The 24,716-nt window shown below is 34.5% G+C and overlaps 1 protein-coding gene across 1 annotated transcript; it reads left to right on the top strand.

Moving 5' to 3' along the window:
* Positions 1–23,462, top strand: LOC149702638 (uncharacterized). The gene is made up of 4 exons (XM_089866508.1): positions 1–251; positions 14,402–14,544; positions 21,510–21,695; positions 22,576–23,462. Coding segments are annotated over exons 1-3 (318 nt in total). The 5' UTR covers positions 1–250; the 3' UTR covers positions 21,684–21,695; positions 22,576–23,462.
* Positions 23,463–24,716: the final 1,254 nt, after the last annotated feature.

The raw sequence follows: 24,716 nt of genomic DNA, 5'->3' as shown, positions 1-24,716 counted from the left end.
CTTACTCAACTTCTAGATACCGAAGGAGCGAAATTCGAAAGAGACCAAGAGCGCGAAACAACCCTAGCTGTTTCTTCACCGTAATAGTACCATTCAAGTTCGCAAATCCCAGTCTTTAAGAAGTTATACTTAAACTTAACTAAAGTTTAAACGAACTACGACCCTCACCCAAATTAAATTTACTAAACTCAAATTCCTGAATTCCGATTTTTGGAAACACTTGATCGCTACTAGAACCAAATCCGAAAAGAGTAAGTTTTGAATAAATAGTTTTCTCGTGATTTGAAATTTGTGATTCTGTTTGTAAATGGTTTTCGTTTTCAATGGGGAATTTTACCGTATAGTCTAAGAAATAAGTTAGAGATGCGAAATTATCTTAATTTTTAAAAAGGGTAAACTACCTTTTCCAATTTTGGGAAAAATAAAATTACCGTTCTTTTGGTAATTTATGCTAATTTATTCTTTTACGGGTTTGTAGTATATTAAACCACCTTGAATTTTAAACACTTTATACCTAATTTAGTTGCTTTAAATAACGCTAACTAATGGGAAATTAAGGAAAAACTAAACTCTGAAGTAATAAATAGGGTAAGTTTAGTCTTTGGCAGTTTAGTACACTTAGTTTTACTCAAAAAGGTTTTGACTCGGAATGCCAAAATTTGGAATATGTTTGGTAATTTACAACAGTAAATAGTACTAATTTCTCCTATGGACGTTTGTAACCCACCACCGTGGTTAAAATTATTAATAAACTAATGAATTGAATGCAAAAAAAATGGTTTTACCACCGTTTTAAACCGTTTGGGAAAGGTCAAAAACGTAATATTTGTCTCCAGATGTTAAAAACAGAGATCTTTTTATAAGAAAATTCAATCATTATTCTTCAAAAACGGTTCAAAGTGTCAGGTGAAAACGAGGCTTCGAATTAATTGAAAAAAAAAATAATAATAATAATTAAATAAGAATAAATAAATAAATTCAAGAGTTCTAGACTGAAAATTAAAAAATAAATAAATTATTTAGAGGTTAGTATATTTTGTATATTTCCTGATAAGAGATAACCATGTGCAGAAAGATTTTTTTTGTAACATATTCTAAATCTCCACTATACCTCAAAATTTACGAGAGCGCTGTGAGATAAAATATTAAAGCCGCCGCACCAGGTCTATTTCATCCTCAAAAAGATAAATTTTTATTATAAAACCTACATTTTCCGGCGCCAAAAAATTGAAACTAACGACTATGAAAATATATTTTAGCAAGTGTTCGTGAAGTGAAATTTTAATAACTTAAGCTTGCACCGGGTCTCTATGTTCTCAAGGTATTATAAACCCAAGAATAAGGCTACAAACTATAAGAAAAAGAGGATATATATAATCCCTTTGGAAAACTATTAAGGTAGCTTTTGTCTTTGGTAGCAACTAAGATTGAAAAACGCTGCTGAGGTTTTAGAGATATACGGTAAGCTGAGAGAGAAATATATATTTGCCCCAGGAGAGAAGGAAGAGATATGGAGTGAGTTCTCAAGCGAAAGAGAAACTTAAAGAACACTAATTTAGACATTTTTCGTCTACTACCTATAGCTTAGCTTCCTCTATTCCCTTGGCTTGTTAGCAACGCTTCTGTGTGGGCATACAGGGTGTAAATTGTTTCTGAAACTGTCCGATTTTGGGTCAAAAATGTAACTTCTATTAAATTTTTGTCGCCCGGGTCGCAGTTTTCAAAGTTATTTATGTTTGGATTGTTTTAGGGATGGCCCCTTAATTAAATTAGAAATTATTGTCTAAATTAGTTTCTTAATTAAATTTAAGGGGTCACCCGTAAAATGCTTTGACCAATCTTAACTCGAAAACAGTGGTCCCTTGTGGTCAACAAAATGGAGATAGAAGTTATTACATTTTTAACTCAAAATTAATTTCCCAAAGAACATCCCCCTTAATTTATGATATACAGACTTATCAGAAACACCCTGTATAATGCGTAATATTCTTGGAAAGGCTATAATTTCCAATATATACACTATGAGATGTTCAAAGAGAACTAAACCCTTCAAAGGTTGGTTGAAATTAAAAAAAAAAAACATTACTAATAGTAATAAATAATTAAGGCATTTTTATAACGAAAAACATTTATATTTTTTTCCCATATAAAATATTTAAGCGCTATGATTTTATTAAGAAACTTTTAAAATGGTTTAACTCCATACACTCTTACTCCAACAATCAAGTTCAGTTTGCAATAGCAGAAGTTCCTAAGCGGTTTAATACGTAATGTTAAATCACACAGAAAAGAAAGCAGTCCTAACATCTCAAGCTCCTCTTAAACTAAGAGATAACAATGATATGTCGCCGAGTAAACTAAACCGGGTGGCCCCTTAACACGACGAAAAGTTTTGCATTTCAAATTTATCTCAAAATTTCAAAACTTTCTTGTTAAGAGAAATTCTATATTTAAATTAGAGTTGTCGTTAAGTGAAATAAAGTAATGTTTATATAATGTATTTTTAATTAAATTATATAAGGTAAATATTAATTTAAACTTTTAAATAAGAAATAAGTTTTCGAATAAACCTCGAATTGCATCCCCTTTAATTTGTGATGAAAACACCAAAGTTCAGAGGGAAAACCCTTTCTACAGGCGCTTAGCTTAAAATAGTGCTTTTCTCAAACCCCTGTAAGTTTGCTTCACTACTATATATTATTTTTCAAAATACTTTCTACGTCATCACAAAACCATCGCTATCAAGGGATTAATTTCCTATTTTAAACCTTGCATTAAAACTAATTAAATTAACCTCGATATAATGTAATTACCAATTAATTGGAATAAGCAGTCCTTCTAATTCTAAGTACTCCAGGCTATTAGATAGATCTTTCACCCAGTTTTACAAATTAAAATTAATTGTACACCCTTAATTAGATAACAATCCTAAATAATTAGTAGATACAAAATGGAAGGGAGGGGGAGAAGAGAATGGCAAACATTAACTTCGTTACCGAGTTAGAGAGTAGTTTCAGATCGTTATAAATTAAGTAAATATACTAAATGGGTTTGCTATTCGGGGTCCTTAGTCTTGCCTCAAGTGATATAATTATGATAAATTTTAAAAATGGTAAATACCTGTACTATGAAGCTAAACCAACCACTCTGTTCAAACTTTGTTCCCAAAAATAGCCTATGGCCTCTCACCATAGTTTAGTATAATTATCAATTAAGTTAATGGCTAATTAAAATATGAAGGGCTGTAAAAATTATTTATATATTTTCAGGTATATTTGAATTAAGGTATGAAAATATAGGAAAAGTTTGTTTTTGAAAAATCCCCAGGATAATTTTGTAAAAGTTTAACTTTAGAGTTTGATTAAATTCAAATGGAAGTCCATTGAATCTTAAAACAACTTAAAACTCAATTTAAAATTTAATTATTATTAATTGCATTTAAAATTGGCATTGATGGCTTTCAATGGGAATTCCCCGAGGTGAAATAATGCAAATTAACTGCATTAATAAATTAATTAATTAACAACAAATTATCTTCTGTATTTTGTTTGTTTCCCAATCACCACGTGAAAATTACTTACCAACAAAATATCAAAGTACCTGACCTCTTAAAATTGAACAACAAAACCATTAACGTTTGTCCCAATTATCTCAGTCCATTAAGAACCATATCCCGAACCAATTGAACTTCACCTGAACCTAAAACTAAAATATTCCAATTACAGGCTATGGTCTTAACATCAGATAAGTCAAAGCCTGGGTTAAGATCATAATCTCTGAAAGGATGAGGTTGAAAATCACTCACCAATAAACTACTTGAAACGAACAAAGACGTAAAGACGTAGGAGCTTAAAAGCTTGTAAAATCGAAATAATTATTTATTGTAATAGAAGCTGGAGAGAGAGAGAGAGAGAGAGAGAGAGAGAGAGAGAGAGAGAGAGAAGGAGAGAGAGTTGTGATCTTTAATACGGTGTTTACCTCCGGAAAACAGTAAAGCGCCGCTATAATTTGCGAATCCATCACATCTCTAAAATCCTCAAAGATCCTTTGATTATGATATGCAAATCAAGCAATTTATAAATTGGTATAGCCTAGGCCTTGTATACCCTATCTAAACTTTATACCGTAAATTTTAAACGTTATCTCGCGTGTTATTCCACGAGAGTGGTTTAATAAAAATATTTGTCCAGAAAACCAGGCGTTTTAATATATAAAATATTAAATATAAAATTTAAGGAGTTAAAATTTCTTGACAGGTTTGACGGGGACTTAAGATGCCTGAGAGTTAGGCTTGATAAATACCCTGTCGTTTATTAATGCAATAACGTATACAGGGTGTTTCTGATAAGTCTGGATGGCATAAATTAAGGGGGATGTTCTTTGGGAAATAGATTTTGAGTCAAAAATGTAACTACTATCTCCATTTAGCAGTCCGGGCCACTGTTCTCAAGTTGAGATTGGTCAAAGTATTTTATGGATGACCCCCTTACACTGAAATGCAAATACCCTAATGCGTAAAGTTAGCTACCTTGTAATTAACCCTCAGGCTACGAAATAAATTAAATGCAAATTTTAGAGAAATAAGACTCGTATCTTCTCCATTAACAGCAGGTTTTAAATTTTTAATGATATATTCGCGTTAATAAAATTTAATAAATCTTCATATCTCTGTCCTCTCTATCAAGATACTTCAATTGCTCGAATTAATTCTGTCCTTGTTAACATCCACCTTAAAATCTTTACCTTACTTATAAACCGTTTTCTATCGAATACTTAACTTAAAAGGGTATTTACAGGGTTCATACAACCTTTGGAAAACCGAGTTTCCCGAGTTTTCCAGGTTATTTCCCATATATTTCCCCGAGTTTTCCAGGTTATTTCCCATATACTTCCCCGAGTTTTCCAGGTTTTTCCCATATATTTCACAGAGTTCCCCAGGTTTTTTCCCATACATTTCCTAGAGTTTTCACGGTTTTATCCCATATTTCCCCGAGTTTTCCAGGTGATTTCCTATATATTTCCCTGAATTTTCCAGTTTTTCCCCATACAATGAGTAATGACAACGGGAGTGGTTTTATAGTTATTCAAAGCAACCCCTTCAGGAAAAAACTTACTTAAATTTCACAAATTTTCCTGATTCCCTTGAATTTTACTAAAAATCCCTGAGATTTCCCTGTGTTTTTGTGAATTATTTATTTCCTTGAGTTTTACCTGTTTTCCGGGTTTGTATGAAGCCTGTTTCTATGGCGAAATGGAGCATACTCTATTAGGCCCATATGGTTTTCGTAAAATTTTTAGTTCCCTTAGTTTTCCAGGTTTGTACGAACCCTGGGATATGTCACGATCATGTTTACTAATTGATCAAACGTTCATTCAGGCGTCTTTAATTCAAACAAACACCTTTTAGAAATAATAGGCCTTGTCCCGGGCGGGCGCCCGAGTTTGGAAGCATTTAATTAATGACTTTGTTGGTGTAAGTGAAGCTATAGAACTCTCTATAGCTGGACATAAGGTTAGTAAATACGGGATGTCGCAAATATTAGGATTTGAAACTCTCGGAAAGTGTATATACTGTAACAAGGGACCGAGAGAGAGAGAGAGATTCTATGGTTCCATCGGGCTTTGGGGATTCCGGTGATCTCCCAATGGGGGGGGGCGGAAATCTATCAGGGGCCCCTCTTAATACACAGTAACTAAACCGTGACTTGGAAACCTTATAATCAAAGGCCACTGTTTAGCGACTTTACACAGTTTGCGTCGAGTTTGATCGATGCCTATATAGAGTCATAGTAATTAGTTAACGCTAGTTAAAGGCTTATTAGAGAGACGATTCGAATATCATAAAGCTATGATACGCTATGATAAGTATAGGTTGGAAACAGGGTTCGAAAAAAATCCATGTCTACCGGGTTTTATTGGGTTTTTATTTATATTTAGCAGTTGCGCGAATTCAAAAGTTGCTGCTTAGAGAAAATCTTAAAATAGTTTTTATTAAAAATTAAAATTATTATTAAATAATACTTTTGAAGTTGAACTATAAAATTCAAAATCTTAATATTTTTCATTACGAAATTTATTTTCAATTGCCGAACCTGCAGGGGTAAATCCGATAATGTATTTCCTACCAGCCCCTGTAAAACTCCAACCCGCAATACACCGGTGTGTACTATATAATTTTATTTTTCACTTTAAATTCATATCTTTCTTGGTTTCGAAACTCAAGGCGGACCAATACTTATAAACATTATATATTTGCGATGTGTGCAAATATCTCAAATTAATCAGATGATAACTTAAACGATTAGTGCAGCTTTATTATGAATGAATGAGTGATTCGACCCATTGTTGGAAAAACATTTGATATTAGTATCCCAATAAGTATTTCTGTATTTTGTATAATTCAGATTAGTATTTTGATCCCTGTTTTGTCTCCATTTAATTTGTTTTAGCTTAATTTATTTTAAAATCAAAATTTCAATTGCCGAACCTGCAGGGGTAAATCCGATTATGTATTTCCTACGAGCGCCTGTAAAACCTTTACCCGCAATACACCGGTGTACGATACAAAAATATATTTTTTTTTAATATAAAATTCATATCTTTCTTAATTGTGAAATTTAAGGCGGACCAATACTTAAAAATATTATATGGTTATAATATATGCGGATATCTCAATTAATCAGATGATTAATTTATCTTTAACCATTAGTGCAGTTAATATTATAATTATGCCGATTAAAAGTGAGGTAGTTAATTGTTTCCTCGCGTTAATTAAGCAGTCCTTCAACTACTACGCATAAATTTAATTAAAACTATAAACGCGATTAATATTAATTAACGTTAGTTTGTATTATAAAATTCTGTTCTAATTAAATTTCAATGAAACGTTTAAAAATTAAATAATTGATTTACCCTAAAAGTTTTATAAATTACGTAATTGACTTACCCAAACTTTCAAAACTCCAAATTTTATTAAAACCATACAAGACCCTTCCGTCATCCATAAAAATCTGCAATAATTAAAAAAAAAACCTTTGTTAATTAAGACAGCGTAACGAAAGTAAAAGTTTAAAATATCTCGTTAAACCAAGCAATAAAAACGTAATCCAATATTGCCAAAGCTTATAAGTGTCAAACCAAAAGGGGATTATCTTGATTGAAAAATCACTTGAAAGAAAAGCCGGCCGCCTTCTTAAGAGCCGCGAGAAACTTTTCGCTTCCTCTAAGGGACAATACATCGTAAGAAAAAAATAATAATAATATAAGAGAAAAGAAAACCCGTATTCGAGGCAAAAGGGTTAATTGAATTATAGTCGGCTTAAATAGCTTTTCTTAAATGATATATATTTAATCTTAAAGAGGGCCATGTATTTATTTAAGGAAGAAATCTTACATAAAATTGAGTGAAAATTGTTACTCAATAATTCCAATTAGCTGTATGCATTCCGGGTCAAATTTTAAAATGCCAAACATACACAAATTTATTACTTTAATATCAATAAATTCTAATCTTATTGCGGGATTTAAAACTAGGGCTCTCATTGGTCAGGTAGATTTTTTACAAGTTGCAATGGAAACCAAAATAAACCTCTCCGAGTCGAGACGCAATTAAAAGGTACTTAAATAATTAAATAAATATAACTGATATTAATTTACCGTAATTCTAGTTAAATCGTTTTAAGAAACTTTATCCCTAAAATCATCGTCACTCGGAGAGGTAAAAACCTTTTAAACAGAAATTTCCACCTAAAGAAAGACAACACGATTTTCCACTCCTCTTACTAACAATATAATAATTCTCTCTGTGTTTGGACCTAAAGGGAGGTAGTTTCACCAACATTCACAAATTAATCACGAACGTCTAAAGTCACTAATACGAGCGAAAAAGGTTGCAGCGCGAGAAGTTGTTAAGTAGAAAAGTGACAGCGAGGTCAAATTAGGCCTTAATTAGCGCATCTCAGTCCAAAGCTTGGAAAAAGAAAAAAGCCCTAAGCTAAGACGCCCTCGTCATTGGTTGAAAGCCAAAGTAGAAGGAGAGAAGAAGAAAAAAAGATCCTTCTTAACGAGCTTAGTGCGGCCATGATAAGAAAACGACAAGACTTAAAGAGCAGCGCGTGTTAAAATGCTCTTTCAACGTCGACAGCGAGTCATTAATGTTCTTATAGCCAAGGCCTATATACTTTTTAAACCTCCCAAAGGGTGATGAACAATGGTGGGAAGAAACCGAACATGAAAAGGACATATAAAATTCAGGGCTTTTAAGAGATACAATGACGAACAACTTCATCAAATTCATCTTCGAGTAATCTATTCCATCCAGGCCAAAGAATATTTACGAGAATATGGGGAATAGTTGCAGGTTTTATAAGAAAATATTATGGTCTCTAAGTCATGTGACCTAGATGTATTGTAGGGTAGTATTCGCTTTGATTAGTCTAAGCCTTGGCCTTCGAATTTTTGGAAGCGAGAAAGTTACGCTTTAATATTAAACTGAACACTGATTCACATTCATTATCTTATACTTAGATTTTAAAATGAATGTGAATAAACTAACCTAGTCAAGGCCTAATGGCGTCGCAGGATTGCGAAAAGCAAACAACCTGCTTGCATCAGCCCACTAGATCACGCTTTATGCTTGAGCAGCTAAGGTGATCGAGTGGGCTACGGTTCAAGGAAATGCTCGGCTTTCATTCGCTCTAGTGAGATGATGTATAAAATGACGTCGAGGGTTAAATTTTCTCTATAATCTCCTCCTCTTTTATACAACCAACTATGTCACATCGTCACAGTCTTTAACCTTAAGCATTAGGGTTTTATAATTACCAACCCTAAACTATATTACTCCTTCGAGATGGATTGGTTTTACCTTACCAAGGTCACTTCACGGAAGATCCAATTGATCAGATACTTAAATTCTCTTCATTAACGTATCTCATTGAATCTCGCGTTTTTTCTTATTCTTTTCACTTTACTCACGCTATATCGCGTTACAATTTATTATTAATGTCTTCTAAAGTTATCTACTCAAAAAAAGAGACTCGGGAATTGTCGTGTAAAATCTCAATTTAAATGCAAATCTTTCAGATAGAAAATGAAATTTAAACGTAACCTTTTCTTTGAAAATTAGTCTTATTTTTTAAAAGAGACTCGATCGATCCTTGAAAGTAAAAATTTATTTCCAAGGCAAATACAAAAGAACGCGAAAGAAAAGAGGATGGCAGCAAGTTGAAATATGCTAATTTAAACAATAAAAGGTTTTGTTCAAGACGAATAATTGTTGCTGTACCGTGCGAGTACCAGCATGGATCCTTTATGTAATTTGTAAGCCTTTCTTAGTTATGCAAAAACCCACCCAAAGTAATAATGAACAAATTACGAAAGCTATTAAATTTTTACGACATCTAAAAATTTAATATCGAGATGTGAAATTGGAATTTGAGACTATTTGCATTATAAGGAATGCATACAGCTACCAGGAATCAGATACTGGTTTTCTTCCTAGGCTCACCCTATTTGTTTGCTCTCCTGCTCATCAAACTTCAGATGAACATCGCACCGTGCTGGGGTGAAATTTATAACTGTTTGATACTAAATCCCCAGCAATCAACCCAAAAACCTTGATTGTCTTGACGTGGGACACAACTCCACAAGCGCATGCGCCTTGGCAAATAGTTAAGCAGCGCTAATAGAGTAATGATGAGGGAACTATTTACATGGCGTATGTGATTCGGTTTAGTAACCTTTCTCTAAATGTTTTGATGACGTTGGGAAGAATCATGTTTCAATTACCCCGGTCGCTTTGTGCTGGTTCACTTCTCTCGAAGAGAAGTATTATATACTTCTGGCTGTAATTATTGGAAACTATTACCGTGAGTGATTTCTTGAATTCCAAATAAAAACTTTGGAGAATAAATGATATAAAATTTATATTTTAAACCATTTCAACGCAAGGGGGAGGCAAAAACCTTCCCATATTCAAAATGGCCCTCAAACTATAAACCTAATTTGCATACAGGCAAGACTTATATGATCCATTTGGCGCTCGGAAAAGACGAAAAGAAACAGAATGTTTCGAGCGATAAAAACTTCCATATATTTATTTATTCTCATCCATTTTTTTCATACGAAACGATATTATATTATTCAATCTAATTTACATATCCCGGAAATATTCCTCCTTTTTCGTTAGGCCAAGAAAGGCATTCATCGCCTCATTTTATAAATTGAATCTAAAATATATTTCTAGATTTTTATATTTTAAACCTGAATATTAAATCAGAGAGTTGTTTGCTTCCAAAAAATACGTATTTTATTTTACACGAAAAAAGAGATATCTGATTCTATCACAAAGCGCACCCCGCAGACATAAATCAAGACCCTGTCTGTTAAAACCAGAATATCGCGAAAATCAATCAAAAAATATGTATAAAGAGAAGAATTTCTCAACTGTCAGAAGTGAGGACTTTGTATAAAATTTTAGAATTTTTCCAAAAAGAAAAACAAAACATAATTATAACTTAAATTAAAAATGTTTGAATTGCAATATATTTATCAAGTTAATTCATCTGGTTAATTTTATAATGTCTACACGATGATTCCAGTTATCGGTATGCATTCCTGTCTAAACCCGTTCGTAATAAGCTTGTTGTGGTCAGTATCTACTGCAAAATATTGTAAGACTTGATATATTTGTGGGGAATTATTTTGATATAACGCAGGATTCCTTGCAAAGTATAAACATAACCAGATTGTGTAAGTATATAGAAGAGCCTGAGTATATCGCGAGCTACACTGACACCGTTTGAACACTATTTGCATCATTAACAAATAAATTGAAATCAGTCTATTTCCATTAATTGATATTTAAGAAACGGGGTCATAAAGTCATAGCATAAGTTCACAAGATATGTTCATTCCATAAGTTTGTCACTGGTTACAAACTGGACCTTGTCATGAAGTGATTGAAGTAGGTCATAGATTCGAGGTAAAGTGAAGACGCCTGGTGAGACGCTGTCAAAGGCTTAGTAATGCAGAATAAATAGTAAATAGGAAGATGGAAGTCCTGCAAAATTAACCACCGAGTGTAGGACTTCAATTCTCGCTTCCGTCGTTCTCGAACTGTAAGTCTCTCAGTAGCATTACGAAGTATAGGTATTGTCATACTTATGGAACATATCACTTATAAACTTATGCTTGTATGGATTTCGATATAAATTAATACAGACATCTCTGCAGTAGCCCACGATTATTTCCCGGCCTTTAATAGAGAAAACTAAAATGAAACCGCAGTAGGCACCACCAAGAGGGACGTAAAAATGGATATAGTAAGAGTCTAACATCAATTCGCGAATTATGGTATGTTCATGCAATCAGAACCAATAGAGAAAAAGGGCGGAAAATGCTGAATTAGCGAAATAAGAACGTATAAACGTACGTAGCAGTGAATGCTGGCCTTATACTTAAGACCCCGGGTTATGGCTATTAGTTCTATAAAGTGGACAGTAGCAAAACTTTATCGCACTCCCCATTTATCAGTCCGGGGTCCGGGGGTTTTTCTAGTGTCGCTATAGAGAAAAATAACGCCGGGTCTCTTATCATGAATCTTGCCAGTCCCGTTGGGCGGGCGCCACACTTAAATGCGCTTCCGGTGAGTCCGGATTGCCTGGAAGATATTTTTCCTTGTGTCCTTTACGGCGTTGGCGTTTATTAAAGGAAATGGCGGGAAATTCGTTGCAAAAGGAACAAACCTCAGGCTCATGGACGTCCTCGTGGATTGTAAAACAAAATATATGAGGGATAATGACAGGCAATAACTTATATGATATGATATCCGATATTGGGATAGTTCTGTCGCAATGCTACCGAGTGTTTAACTCTCTAGTTCAACCTGCCCTCAACCTTCAGGGTTGTAATAACCATGAGATAAGACCTTTCAGAATCACCCTGTATAGTTGAGCTTAAGGAGCAAATTAATTTCCGAAGTAGATGCAAATTTCAAGCTAATACCCTTTGGAAAATGTAATAAATTTGTAACATTAACGTATGACTGAGCCGATTTCTTAAGTTTGAAATAAAGTCAATATCCCAAAAAAGTTTCAATAAAAAACGTAAGGCGTTTTACTTATTTTCAAACTACAGAAATCAATTTAGATTATTTGTTAAATTCAACCTTGATAAGCTGCGAAAATTCGACATGGATTCATCAGTACACAAGAAACCCTGTTGCATAATTTTAACCCTTTCCAAGATTGCAAATTAAAAATACACGTGGAATCGTACAAATAATCCACATAAAAAAGTTCGAAAATTACATTCAATCGAAGAATCAGAATCTCATTTATTTTTCAACGCTAGATTTTATCTAGAGAGTGAAAGATAACTTGTTTACCTTAAAACCATCTTTGCACTGCAGTAGCTTATTCTTCAATATAATCTTATACCCTATAAGAGTATGTATGTTTGCTCGATAGAAGTCTAAAAAGTGGCACGGGAATTTCGTTATATCTTGTATTTTATAAACCTCAAGTAACTCGTATCGAATTCCCTATGTAAATTTGGCTAAAATGCAGAGGGATGGTCTAGAGGCTGCAATAGCAAATCCTTTTCAAAGACTTTTGAAAGGACCGCGACGTATAGCGAAGCCGCGAGCAAAAGGGGCCACCAAAACAGAATTCATCAATCTTCCAAGAAAGTATTTCCAAGTATATAGAAAGAACTAAAGGGGCGATTCAAGGCCCCTTCAGACTATAGACTGGAATCTAACGTTCATGCACGTCGGTGAAGTCGCTTTGCACGCTTAATTAGACACGTGACAACAACTACGTAAAATATTCGATTGGGTTTAGTTTTGAAAATTTTCATTTTAGTACATGTCGAGATGGCACCACCCTCGTTAGCACCTTTTCTATAGTCATAGCTCACTAAATCATGCCTTACTAACACGTGATCGAGTGAGATACGCATTAGCAGACGATGTATGAAAATTTTAAGGATTCTAGGCGCGGTATTTGTAATTTCATTTTGGATGAGCAGCTATTTTAGTATTCAAAAGTCTTGGCTCAAAAATCACCATATAAAGTCGTCTGCTTTTACGTCTGAACGTACACCTATGCTACCTAAACGAAATTAACAACTTGGCGTACGATTTAGCTCAGTCTGAATGGGCCTTAAGTGTGCGGGATTAGGGAAGCAGTCACTCGAAACTTGCAAGGGAGTTGGAGGAGGAGGAAACTGTAGAGCAAAAGTCTTAGCATAGTTTTATAAACTCCGTAAATCGAAAGAACTTAAGTGACTCGGATATTCGTGTCAACTGATCTGTATATAGTCAGTCGCGTTCGTATTAAACTTAAAAACGTTTTGGCCACCAAGAGAGCTGAAGATTTCAGAATTAATCAGTTCCCGAAATTATTTTAATTGTCTTTGAATCTCAAATTGAATTCACCCACATTGGTCCTAATTTGGACTTCTCACGCTTATTTTTGGGTGTTCAAAATTAAACACAGGTTGTTCTAAGTTTGGGACGGGGTGTTCCATTTTAGAGCTGACTGTTCCAAGTTAGGACTGTCAATAAAACACATTTTTTACTTGAAAAGTAGGCGTCATAGAAGTCGTACTGTGACGAATGTTCTATTAATATATTATTAATTATTACGACTATATTCTTATATGTAATTATTTAATTCATTTGTCGATTAATTTCTGGACACTTTTTCTAACAATGATTTTTGAACATTTGAATTTCCTAAATCCCTGCCTAAATAAATACGATTTTCGCAAAAGAATTATTTTTGTTATTATCCAATTTATCCCTTACTTCCGGGTCTTTCAGGGATTCCACGTAAATAAAAACTCTGAAATAAGTACTGTTAACGTATCACGTATTGTCACCCGTTCTAGTATAGTTCATTCCTAACTTTATATACGATCTATCAAATACTACCCCGCGTGTAACAAAACACCACTTCTGAAGGAGTAAGAAAAGTGATGGAAAAGGCGGCGCAAAATGACATTTTGGTACAGGACATTCCTTGAAAAATACGGTATAACCCAGCACTATATGTCGTGTAACAAGCCGCTGGACACTATTCGGAGTAAACACAGGACAGGTGGAACTGACTATCTCTTAAAGAATGGAGCGCGGGTCATGCACCCTTTCCTGGAACAAAATCTTATCTTACAATGAAGTTTCGGTCGGTCAACTGAAAACCAAAAATGAAATCGGAAAAGCCCAACAGAAGCTCTTTGTTATAGTCTGATAAAAATTGTTCTGATAAAGGCTCAGTGTGCTGATAGTCTATTATATAACTCGGGGGCGATGGTTTGGATCGAGTTTGTTTTTTGTCGTCAAAAAATTTCTATTTTTAGAAAGAAAACTAACGGTTTTTGTTTTGTCATTTAACAGTGACTTCAATCTCGAACATCGCCTTCCTCGCTGTCCTGGTTATCATTGTCTACTGCGGTGCATGGAACACCGTCGAGGGACGTTATTTGCCAACTAGGGCTGACGAATCCAGGAGGGAACAAATGAAGGAGGTTCTAAAAGTGGTAAGTATAAGATATGATGGACACTTACGATTCCTTATCGTAATATTATGTTTGAAATTCGACGCGGGATAAGTCGAAACGTTTCAGTAGCGAGTGAGAAGTCGCTTATATACTTGACCTTTTGACCCTAAGAAATTTTAGGAGTAAATTTTGGAGATAAAAAAATGTCCAAATTATTTGTTAAATTCTAGGTAATTTAATTAGTTTATTACAACTACCGATAATAAGTTTTATTAAAATTTTGAAAAAGTTAACTTTATACAGGGTATTTCTGAAGTGCAATTTTTAGTCGAAAATGTTCTATCTCTATTTTGCCGTCCGGGCCATTGTTTTCAAGTTAAGATTGGTCAAAGTATTTTAGGGATGACCCCTTAAATTAAATTAAGAAACTGATTGAGACAATGATTTCTAATTTAATTAAGGGGTCATCCCTAAAACACTTTGACAAATCATAACTCGAAAACAGTGTCCCTTGTTGCCAACAAAATGGAGGTAGAAGACTCAGAATGGCCCAAAGAAAACCCCCCTTAATTTATGCCAAACTTATTAGAAACACCCTGTATAAGAAAATGTTTCTTTTGAAAAGAAAGGGTTGGTTAAGATCGAAACTTCCTTAAAACGCGTTAAGTGTTCGGAAGTTCTTGAAAACCTTTGATCTTTGAGTCGAAAAGTTCAGCACGCGTGGCCAAAAGATTCAATTATTACCATTAACAACTTGGGGTGAAATTCAAGAGGGTTGACTTCCCATACAAGCATGCCCTGACTGAAGTGATGTATGCTTGAAAAACAAGTTCTAAACTCCTTTAAATTTCTCATCAAAGTAAGAACTGATCTTAACTGAAGATAGCTATAATGCGAATAGATTTCCAACTAAGTTTTTTCATTAAAAAAAGGGAAAAAGATAAACTTGAAATTGAAAATAACTCTCATATTTCATTTCATCATCTCATGGGGCATCGTCAATATCTTATATCTAAAATACATAAATCTTGAGCTAGGCCTATATGCCCTGCAAGGATAAAAGATCTAGGTAGGGAGTAAAAGTAAAATGATTTGAAAGCATCTGTTTTTACCCATACCCCGCAGACTGATTTTTATATCAAATCAGGTAATACGGAAGAAGATCTCTCAAAATATGGTTTTTCATTTTTCATAATGCACCAAGGGGACTAGATAAAGTCCCCAAAAACTTTAGCTGTACGGTGCAAGAGTCCATTAGCAGAGAGTAACAATCCTACCTTAAAGGCATGAACCACGCGTTACAGAAGGGGCGTGTCAAGAACTATACTTTGAAGTAGTAGTGTTACTATAATTCCCTGAGTAGTGATTGGGTAATATCACGTGACAATAAGCGTGTAACACTACTCGGCCGATAGATACATTGAAAATTCATGGTGATTCTAAATCCCAATGCACTGATAAAATTACGAATTTCACGCATGCCCAGAAGAGCTCTAATTTGGTATTCCGAAAAGCCAATGGAAAACGAAAGAGTCTGTGCGCTTAAAAATATGGGTGATGGAAAAAGTAATAGACCATAACACTCTCTAATTGTTATCAACTCTTGATTTTACCGCAGTTTAGACTAGAATGCAAAAAAAAAATATCCGCATCCATTTTTTTGACACGTTTGAAAGAGAGATGAGATTCAAAGTCGAGCCGAGAATTTTCGTATTTTCTTTTGTATATTTTTATCCCAAGATATAAAAATTACTCCTTTGAGAATAAGTTATATCATAATACAAAGTTTCCAGATTTATGAGTAGGAAACTTGGCGCTCTGCCTCTAACACATATCTTTTGCCCTAGTTCAAAAGATATTAAATTGATATACGACTTAGGAATAGTACGAAACACATTTTTAAATAATAAATGTTAAAAACTCTACTCTAGGTTACGTTTTCATATAAGTCTCAAAATCCCATATAGGGTTATGTAACTTCTGATTGAAATTGGTGCACTTTATGTCAACAACTAAAATCTGAGGCGTAAATATAATATGTATAACTTGAAGGGGATAATAGAAGAAACATGTTACAATTACCGCGCTTTGTGCTGATACACTTCTCTCGAAGAAAAGTATTGTACACTTCTGCAAGGTTCCCTGTATTTCTCGCTCCTTCAAAATATTTGAGAGGTTCTATAGGGTTTTAGCACTATAGTCAGGGTTCATACAACTTTTGGAAAACAAATTTCCCTGAAATTTCCCGGTTTTCCCCCATATACTTCCCTCAATTTTCCAGGTTTTTCCCCTATATGGAGTATCCTATGGAGCAAATGTTTACGAAGGAGGGGGGGCAAATATGACTATTACATAATCAAAGGACATCGCCGTATCTCTAATTATAAAAATATAACCAGAGTTATGAGCCTCCAAAGTATAGTGTAATGTTAATCCTATGGAGGGAGGTATGTTTATGAACATTTTGCTTAATTACTCGGCCCCTGTTTGACGCAAATTTCCCTGATTTGTCTGAATTTTATTAAAAACTCTAAATTTCCCTGAATTTTCCCTGAGGTTTTTGTCAACTATTTATTTCCCTGATTTTTCCAGGTTTGTATGAACCCTGTTATAGTGGCGTTTGATAACTTAAGTTTGATCTATTTCGCGTCCCCTCTAATTTGTTCTTAAGCTATAGGGAACTTTCAAGATTCTCTCCGATGTATTCCTTTGTCTCAAAACGTCCACTATCGAGACTCCTTTTAATTAAAGCCGAAACCACGTATTTTGGTTACTTAGGGAAAGACGAAAGTTGAGTGATTTTAACCAGAAGCGAAGGTTTTGTTCTGACTCTTTAAGTATCTTCTCTAATAAGAATTACAATAAAAGATCGTTAATGATAATGGCTCGGCTTTTGCCTTAATTACATTCAAGAGGGTGCTTCTAAAAGATAGTGAGATACGCGCGCGTTGGTGGTAGATCCTGACTCCAGTATTGACCAATAGGAAAATTGGAAAATACTGAAGAGCTTGGCAGCTATATACGAGTCAACAGTCTAAACAGTTTTTATTAACGAAAGGTTAGTATTGCAAGATGCTATAATTTTATCACTGCCTTAGTATTTCTAATAAAGACTAATACTTAGTCTAAATCTAAGAGCTCCTACAGAAGTATATAATACTTAGTTACCCATCTGAAGTTTGATGAGCGTGCAGAAGAGCAAACAAAAAGGTGCATGAATCATGATCCTGGAAAGAATCATGACATTGCATAACTAAAGTATTAAGATTATACAGAGTGTCATCCTTCTTCTATTATCCCCTTCTGATTATACGCATCGGCATTTTCACCCATGCTTAATTCAATGATCGCTTTTCAGTTCGCCCTGAAACCCTTTTCGTTGAAATTCGGCCTTAAAAGCTAAAGATATAAAAGAGGTAACAATTTATTCCGTAATAAGAAAGCGTAAGTCCCATAGCTCGAAAACGGAAATTTTAAGTTCTTGCCCGCGCATTTTTCCCTCCCAATCACGGACTGTCTAGGGATTAAAGATAAAAGAGAAACATTTCGCCAGGAGAGTCAAGTTCGACTATAAAAATCTAAAACCTTTTTCTCTTGGAAATTAAGTTAAACGCAGCGCGGGCGACATAAATATTTTATACAGACGAGAGAGAGAGTTCTAACACTTTAAGGGAAAAATAAGGTCTGAAAGGTCTGCATTATAAACAATAAAATCGTGTCGAGGGGCTAATCACTCGCATTTTCTCATGCCAGTGGCGTCGCTAGACCGTTTTTTGGGGAGGGGGCATCCCTGGCAAAAACTTGCCAACCATGTGCAGCAATAATAAATAATTCCATGGAAATAGTCTATGCAAAAACGGAAAATTGAAATTATCATGTCATTCAACCCTTTATTAACATAACATAGTTAAAGTAAACTGACCTAAATATTAAATCTAAAATAGACTATTTCAATATGCAATAGTAGATTAAAAACACAGCGCCCTTCAATAGCTATTAGCGTAAAGAATTAAAAAATAAAATTGGAAGAAGAAGACCCAAGACCAACCCCATGTCTAGAGAATGCATTAAGACTAATGACGCGCTTGCTTCTTTCGTGCTGCTCTAAGAACCCCTCTGGGAACATTCTAAAATACATTGGGTGAATGGGATTTGGAGCAGCTCGGACCATCCCAAAGAAAAACGGAATAAACTACACAGACAGAAGTCTAAGAAAAATCTGAGCGAATATCCATTTACAAACCAGCTAGAGATAGTGTTCTTTTACAGAATAAATAAGACTGTTTTAATGGGCCAAGAGACCAGTGTAATCCAACCCTCTATCTCAAAAGAGTTAGGTTATACCAAGAAGTAATATCTAGTTTATTAGGGAGAAGGTATAAATTCTCCACATTTCCAGCTTTATCTCCAGTCCAAACGTAGGTCCGGAGTTAATTCCCGCCTCTAAATTACAACCAGCATCTCATTGGCTCTTGAAAACTCACGTCAGCACGACGCGAAGGACGAAAATTACAGTCATATTTTCCGACTGAGGGGAGGGACGAAATAGCCCGGCCTCCTTTTGCGTCCCCCACCCTTGTATTTTGAAAGGGGGACTGGGACTATGGCGCGCGAGTACTTAGGCATATTCTCCCTAATAAACTAGATATCGCTTCTTGGTTATAGTCTAGAATTTTGGATTTATATTAATGAACATTAAGCACTTAGCTGTTGCGTGGCAAAGAACTTGGTCCTTGGATTCCCATTTTAAAAAGGGAAACGAAGAAGTTTAGAAAAGATTGCACTGCGTGGATCTGTGATGAAAAGACACGGGATGCTTTTTATCCTTTCACGGAATGTTTTTCATCTTTTTGATTAAGGTTAAAGTATGATGATAGGGGGACAAGTTCCATTCACGAAGGACGACTATTTCATCTTTTACGATTAAATTGAGAGTAAGATTAATCGTTATTCCGTTGTAAAGAAAAGTTTGTTTGAAAGGAACATAAAAATACTACCCCAAAATATTTTGGAAAAACCTTTCCGGAGTTGTGAAATGATTATGTATTGGAGTTTCATCAAAGGCAACAAATAGCGTATCTTTCGATACATAATCAAAACATTGTAAAGTTGTTATTTACGTTTCAGAGTGGCATCAAAGGGTAAATCGGAATAACATACATATAGTGAAATAGGAGAGCTGTAGGTGAGGACTGACGACTCAAAAGCCGAATTTATTGCATGGAAACAAAGCTTCCATAGCCATACACTATACGTTTAAGATTATCATAATTAAAGTTTATGAATTATACAGGGTACAAAGTAGCAATTAACGACTGATCAACATGGTTCTGCCTAGTTGTTTCCTATTGCCCGTTAGCGCTTATTTCCTTAGACCAATGGGAGAAATTTCACTGCATTTTCGTTAAAATTAATTACTCAAAATATAAGGGTGTCTAATTATGGTTCTATCTCCTCTAGAATCTACGTTAGAGTCTTGAAACCGTGTTCTATAAATAGACATAATTTAAATCTACAAAATAAGCCCTTAAAATATTCATTTGAAGCTACCAAACTCAAGTTATGACGATTTTAAGAGAAGTGTTCCTAATTAGAACTGTTCCAAGTTAGGGCTGGTAGCCCTAGTACTAAAAAAAATTCAAGAAATAGACTAAAAAATTAACGAATATTGCCCTATAAACAGACAGGTCTATTCTCCAATCAGGATTATGCAATAAAAATACACTATACTTGGAAAACAGCCCCACATGTATAGTTTAGTTTCTCTAATGGTTTTACAAAAAAAGCCATTAGCGAAATATAGGGGTCGCTGTATACAAGAGAAGGAAGGCTTTTACCTTTATGTGTATAAAATACTTAAGGGAATTTAGCGTTTTCCCAAAATAGAGCGGTAACACTCAATGTTATCTTCCCGTAGAGTCTAATATAGGTGAAGGTAAGAAGCTGCCAAGTACTTATGAAATAGAAAAGCTTATAAAGTAAAACCCCCTTGAGTAGATTAAAAGCATCCGTGATAAACTTAAAAGAGGATGCTCCCAAATACTCTTATAGAAAAACCAAGAACCCATATCTAGTTTACTAGGGAGAAGGTTTAAGATGCCTAAGTATTCGCGCGCCATAGTCCCAGTCCACCTTTCAAAATACAAGGGGGGACGTAAAAGGACGCCGGGCTATGTCGCAGCCTCTCCTCAGTCGGAAAATACGTAATTTTCGTCATTCGCGTCGCGCTGACGTGAGTTTTCAAGAACCAATGAGATGCTGGTTGTAATTTAGAGGCGGGGATTAACGTTTGGACTGGAGATAAAGCTGAAAATGTGACGAATTTATACCTTCTCCCTAGTAAACTAGATATCGCTTCTTGGAAACCCCCACCCCACCCCCAATAAAAATGTTTTCCGTAGAAGAATCACTACATAATAATCGAACATCTTGAGAAAAATAGACCAATTTACGATCGATCCACTCTTCCGCTATTTTGCCTATTTTTCTAAAACAAGTTTAAAAGAAGCCCTAATTAAAAAGGAATCACGCTTATCACTGAATTAAATTATAGTCCTGCATATAGTATGCTAATAAAGAAAATTTAAGCGTCTATCTCTAAATTCCAGTATTCAAAATTTATTATTAGCCCCAGCTACGTCAGAGGTATTATACTATACCACTACAGTGTCTTATAAAAGGCATGTTTAACTTCGTATTAAAACAAGCTAGGGATCAAAGGTCAGAACTCAGGATGCGATGCTACACCGGGTACTGGGTTCTTGACTTAATTATAAGCCTACTTTACTTAATGAGCGGAAAGGCCCGCGTCCGTGCAGCGGTCGTTGCATCTACAACCTCTTAACTTAAGCCTAATGAAAGACCGCTAGAGCTAAGTATATCCACTTCTCTTAAAGCCTGCCTGAGAGAGAGAGTTAAGAGTCGTTTAATCAACTTTTAAGAACTAGATTAAAATTATCTATAAATAAATTTTGTATGTCCCTTAAATTTATCTACGTATTTAGCTACTGGACTTGGCTCCCGACGGCCGAGAATACGGAGCCCCAGCTGAATTCGGAGGATACGGACGCCACCAAGCCATCGAAAAGAGGTCCGTCGTACAACCGGAACAAGTCATAGTGCCAGAAAATTCCCACGATTCCTCCTCCCACCAATCAGCGGCAGCCCCAAATCACTGATCGCTTATAAAGGTATGGTTAAAGCATAAGATTATAAGATATGTTGCTTCCATAAGTATGACACTACCTATATATACTTCGTAATGCTGGAGACTTACAGCTCGAGCTAGTTCTAGCAGAACGACGGAAGCGAGAATTGAAGTCCTACACTCGGTTAATTAATTTTGCAGGACTTCCATCTAGGTCCTATTTAGTCTGCATTACTAAGCCTTTGACAGCGCCTCACCAGGCGTACGTCGCTTTACCTCGAATCTATGACCACGTCACTTCATGACAAACTCCAGTTTGTAACCAGTGACAAACTTATAGAGAAACATGGTCTATAATTGGTTAGGGATTTTACAACATCGATAGGTTTCCCAAAAGGAGATAAAATGGGTATTTTAATTACTTTAGTTTGGTTGCGTGGTTAGTATTAGTGACCAGGGTCCAATTAAGGTATTTGGGGGCTGAATAATAACAACCATTCTTAAACTTATATGGGACCCATGTGATCGGCCCAGTTGGGTAATATAGAGACTATTTCAACCATCATAATAAGTTTAACTCGAAAACAGTGTCTCTTGTGGCAAAATGTCATAGATAGAAGTTACATTTTCGACTCCCAATGAACATCCCCCTTAATTCATACCAGCCTCATCAGAAACACCCTGTATAATACTCACTTTCCAATTTAAATTTAAATTTAAAATTAAACTTAACTCAAATACAAGAACTTGCATAAAGCTTAATTCAAGTCCGGAATTAATTAAATCTAACGCAACACGTTAACTACTATAACTTTCTTAATTGAACTCTCTCTAAAACACTTGATGAATTCCTATTCTAGCTACATCATTACGCCGACTATAAATTAAATCATATAATTCACTAAGTAATTATTCAATTACAGAAATCCCAATGGAAAGTTGAAGAAGAAGAATAAGAAGTTGGAGAAAGATGAAGGAATAAGGATGTTCTAGAAAAATCCAAAAAGAAAAATAAACCGGCCTTTCTGTTCGTTCATTCATTCATTTAAGTCAAAAACGTTTTATGAGTGATTACTCTTCGTATATATATGATCGTCTCTATTTCTAAAATTCCGAATTTGATTATACATACATATATATATATATAAATATAAGAAGATCTCAACTTTCAACGCCACTCCACCATACCACCTTCGAACCAAAACCAAAAAAAAAAGATAAAAACTCTTCTCTTTATTTTCCGAGTTCTTTCGCGTCGCTACGCTCATCTCGGGAAAACGCGGGAAATGTAATTAATCTAGTAAAAAGTTTTGCGCGCGAAAAAATATAAAAGAAAAAGGCGCCAAAAGGGGACAGGGAGGGGACGGAGTGGTACAGTACCTCGACCTTCCAAAGAACATTTCCTTAATGAAGAATTATTGCGAAAGCCATCGTGGCAAAAATGAGATAAATTATTCAAATTTTTCCTTTTTGAGTATATACGATTTTTTTTTTGTATCCATTTATAGTTTTATATAGGTCCTTGATTTGATTTTTTATAGCGACGCCGAGGATTTCGGAAAATTATGTATTTTATGGTTCGGGTTCTTAATTATTATTGTTATTCAAATTAAGGTTTAAGTTAAAAAAAATAAAAATAAATAAATAAATAAATAAAATTGTCTAAAATCTATATCGGTTCATGATTTTTAAAATATTATAAAAATTACGAAGAATATTAACAAATTTACGATTAACTCGTTGTAAAACTTGATTATTATATATTCGCAATAAAGTTTGAAAAAAAGGTATTCAGGAATTTGTACGAAAATTTTCAGTCATTTTTTGAAATTAAGCTTATTTATATTGAGCATCTTGGTTTTTCCAAACCGCTAAAAGACTACAACGAATAAATTTATTGTTCTTCCTATTCCTATCTACAGTTTCCTCCCCTCTCTCCAAGCTTTAACTTCAGTGCAGTGTTGCCAGGCCCTCTCTTTGCCACGTTAGTCAAGTATACTGATTAAAATTGAACTGCTAGCTCTTTGCTAGTATATTTTGGACATTTTCCTGGTCGCCATTTTAAAAGATGACAGCGTATTACCCAGCAGACCTTTGTCAGCAAAATCGGTCGAAATGTACGAGACTCATAAGGAAGGAGGCGGTATTTTTACATCATTTGAATATTGCGTAACTTTTCCCATTAAGTAAGTTTTAATTTCGCCCTATTATAAAAACTATTAAATCAAAATGAACTCCACTTCCAGTAAACTTTAACTTCTTCCTAAAGAAACATTAAAATAGTTCGAAAATTTTTCTTTTGCTTAATCTAAAGGACTAATTTTTATTCCAAAGAATACTAAACTATTTCTATGACTATGAATAAGCTGCTTTACAATATCAAAAACCTTGAAAAGTTGTTTCTTATAATTTTTTTTTCTTTTGGTTAAAAAATGCGACCATATAATGACGACGTGCTTCGAACCAAACATTTTATCACGTAATGCCGGTCCCAAGAGTCAGCCAAAAAATTCTAAGATTAACAAGGAAGCCAAATTGACAAGTTAGACGTTCATAACATAAAGTATATTAAATGCGAAATTATTTGACCCCTTTCCTTTCGAAAAACATTATCTCGCCAAAATATATATTTACGTGAACTAATGAACTTCTATTTTGATATGGAATGCACTAGAAGTAAATGAAGTCGAAGCTATGGTTTTATATAAATGATTTCAGTTGGGAAATTAGAGTAATTTAAAAACAGCATTCAATTCAATTTTAGTTCAGGGGAAAACTAAGATTTAATAATGCGTTGTCCGTAATTAATATTAATTACAGCATAAGTTTATAAGATATGATATTCCATAAGTATGACACTACCTATACTTCGTAATGCTAGAGAGTCCATCTTCCTATTTAGTCTGTACTAAGCCTTTGACAGCGCCACACCAGGCAATCATCGCTTTACCTATACATGAATTCATGACAAGATCTCAGTAACCAGTGACAAACTTATGGAACCGTATGAACTTAAGCTAACATTTGTCCTTGCGTAGGTAAGCTTCTTAGCGTAAAAATTCTA

This window comes from Phalangium opilio, unplaced genomic scaffold (genome assembly GCF_054372755.1).
Source record: "Phalangium opilio isolate 3A_F unplaced genomic scaffold, DU_Popi_V2 ptg000017l_1, whole genome shotgun sequence".
NCBI lineage: Eukaryota > Metazoa > Arthropoda > Arachnida > Opiliones > Phalangiidae > Phalangium > Phalangium opilio.
This window is presented reverse-complemented; position numbering and strand designations above follow the sequence as displayed.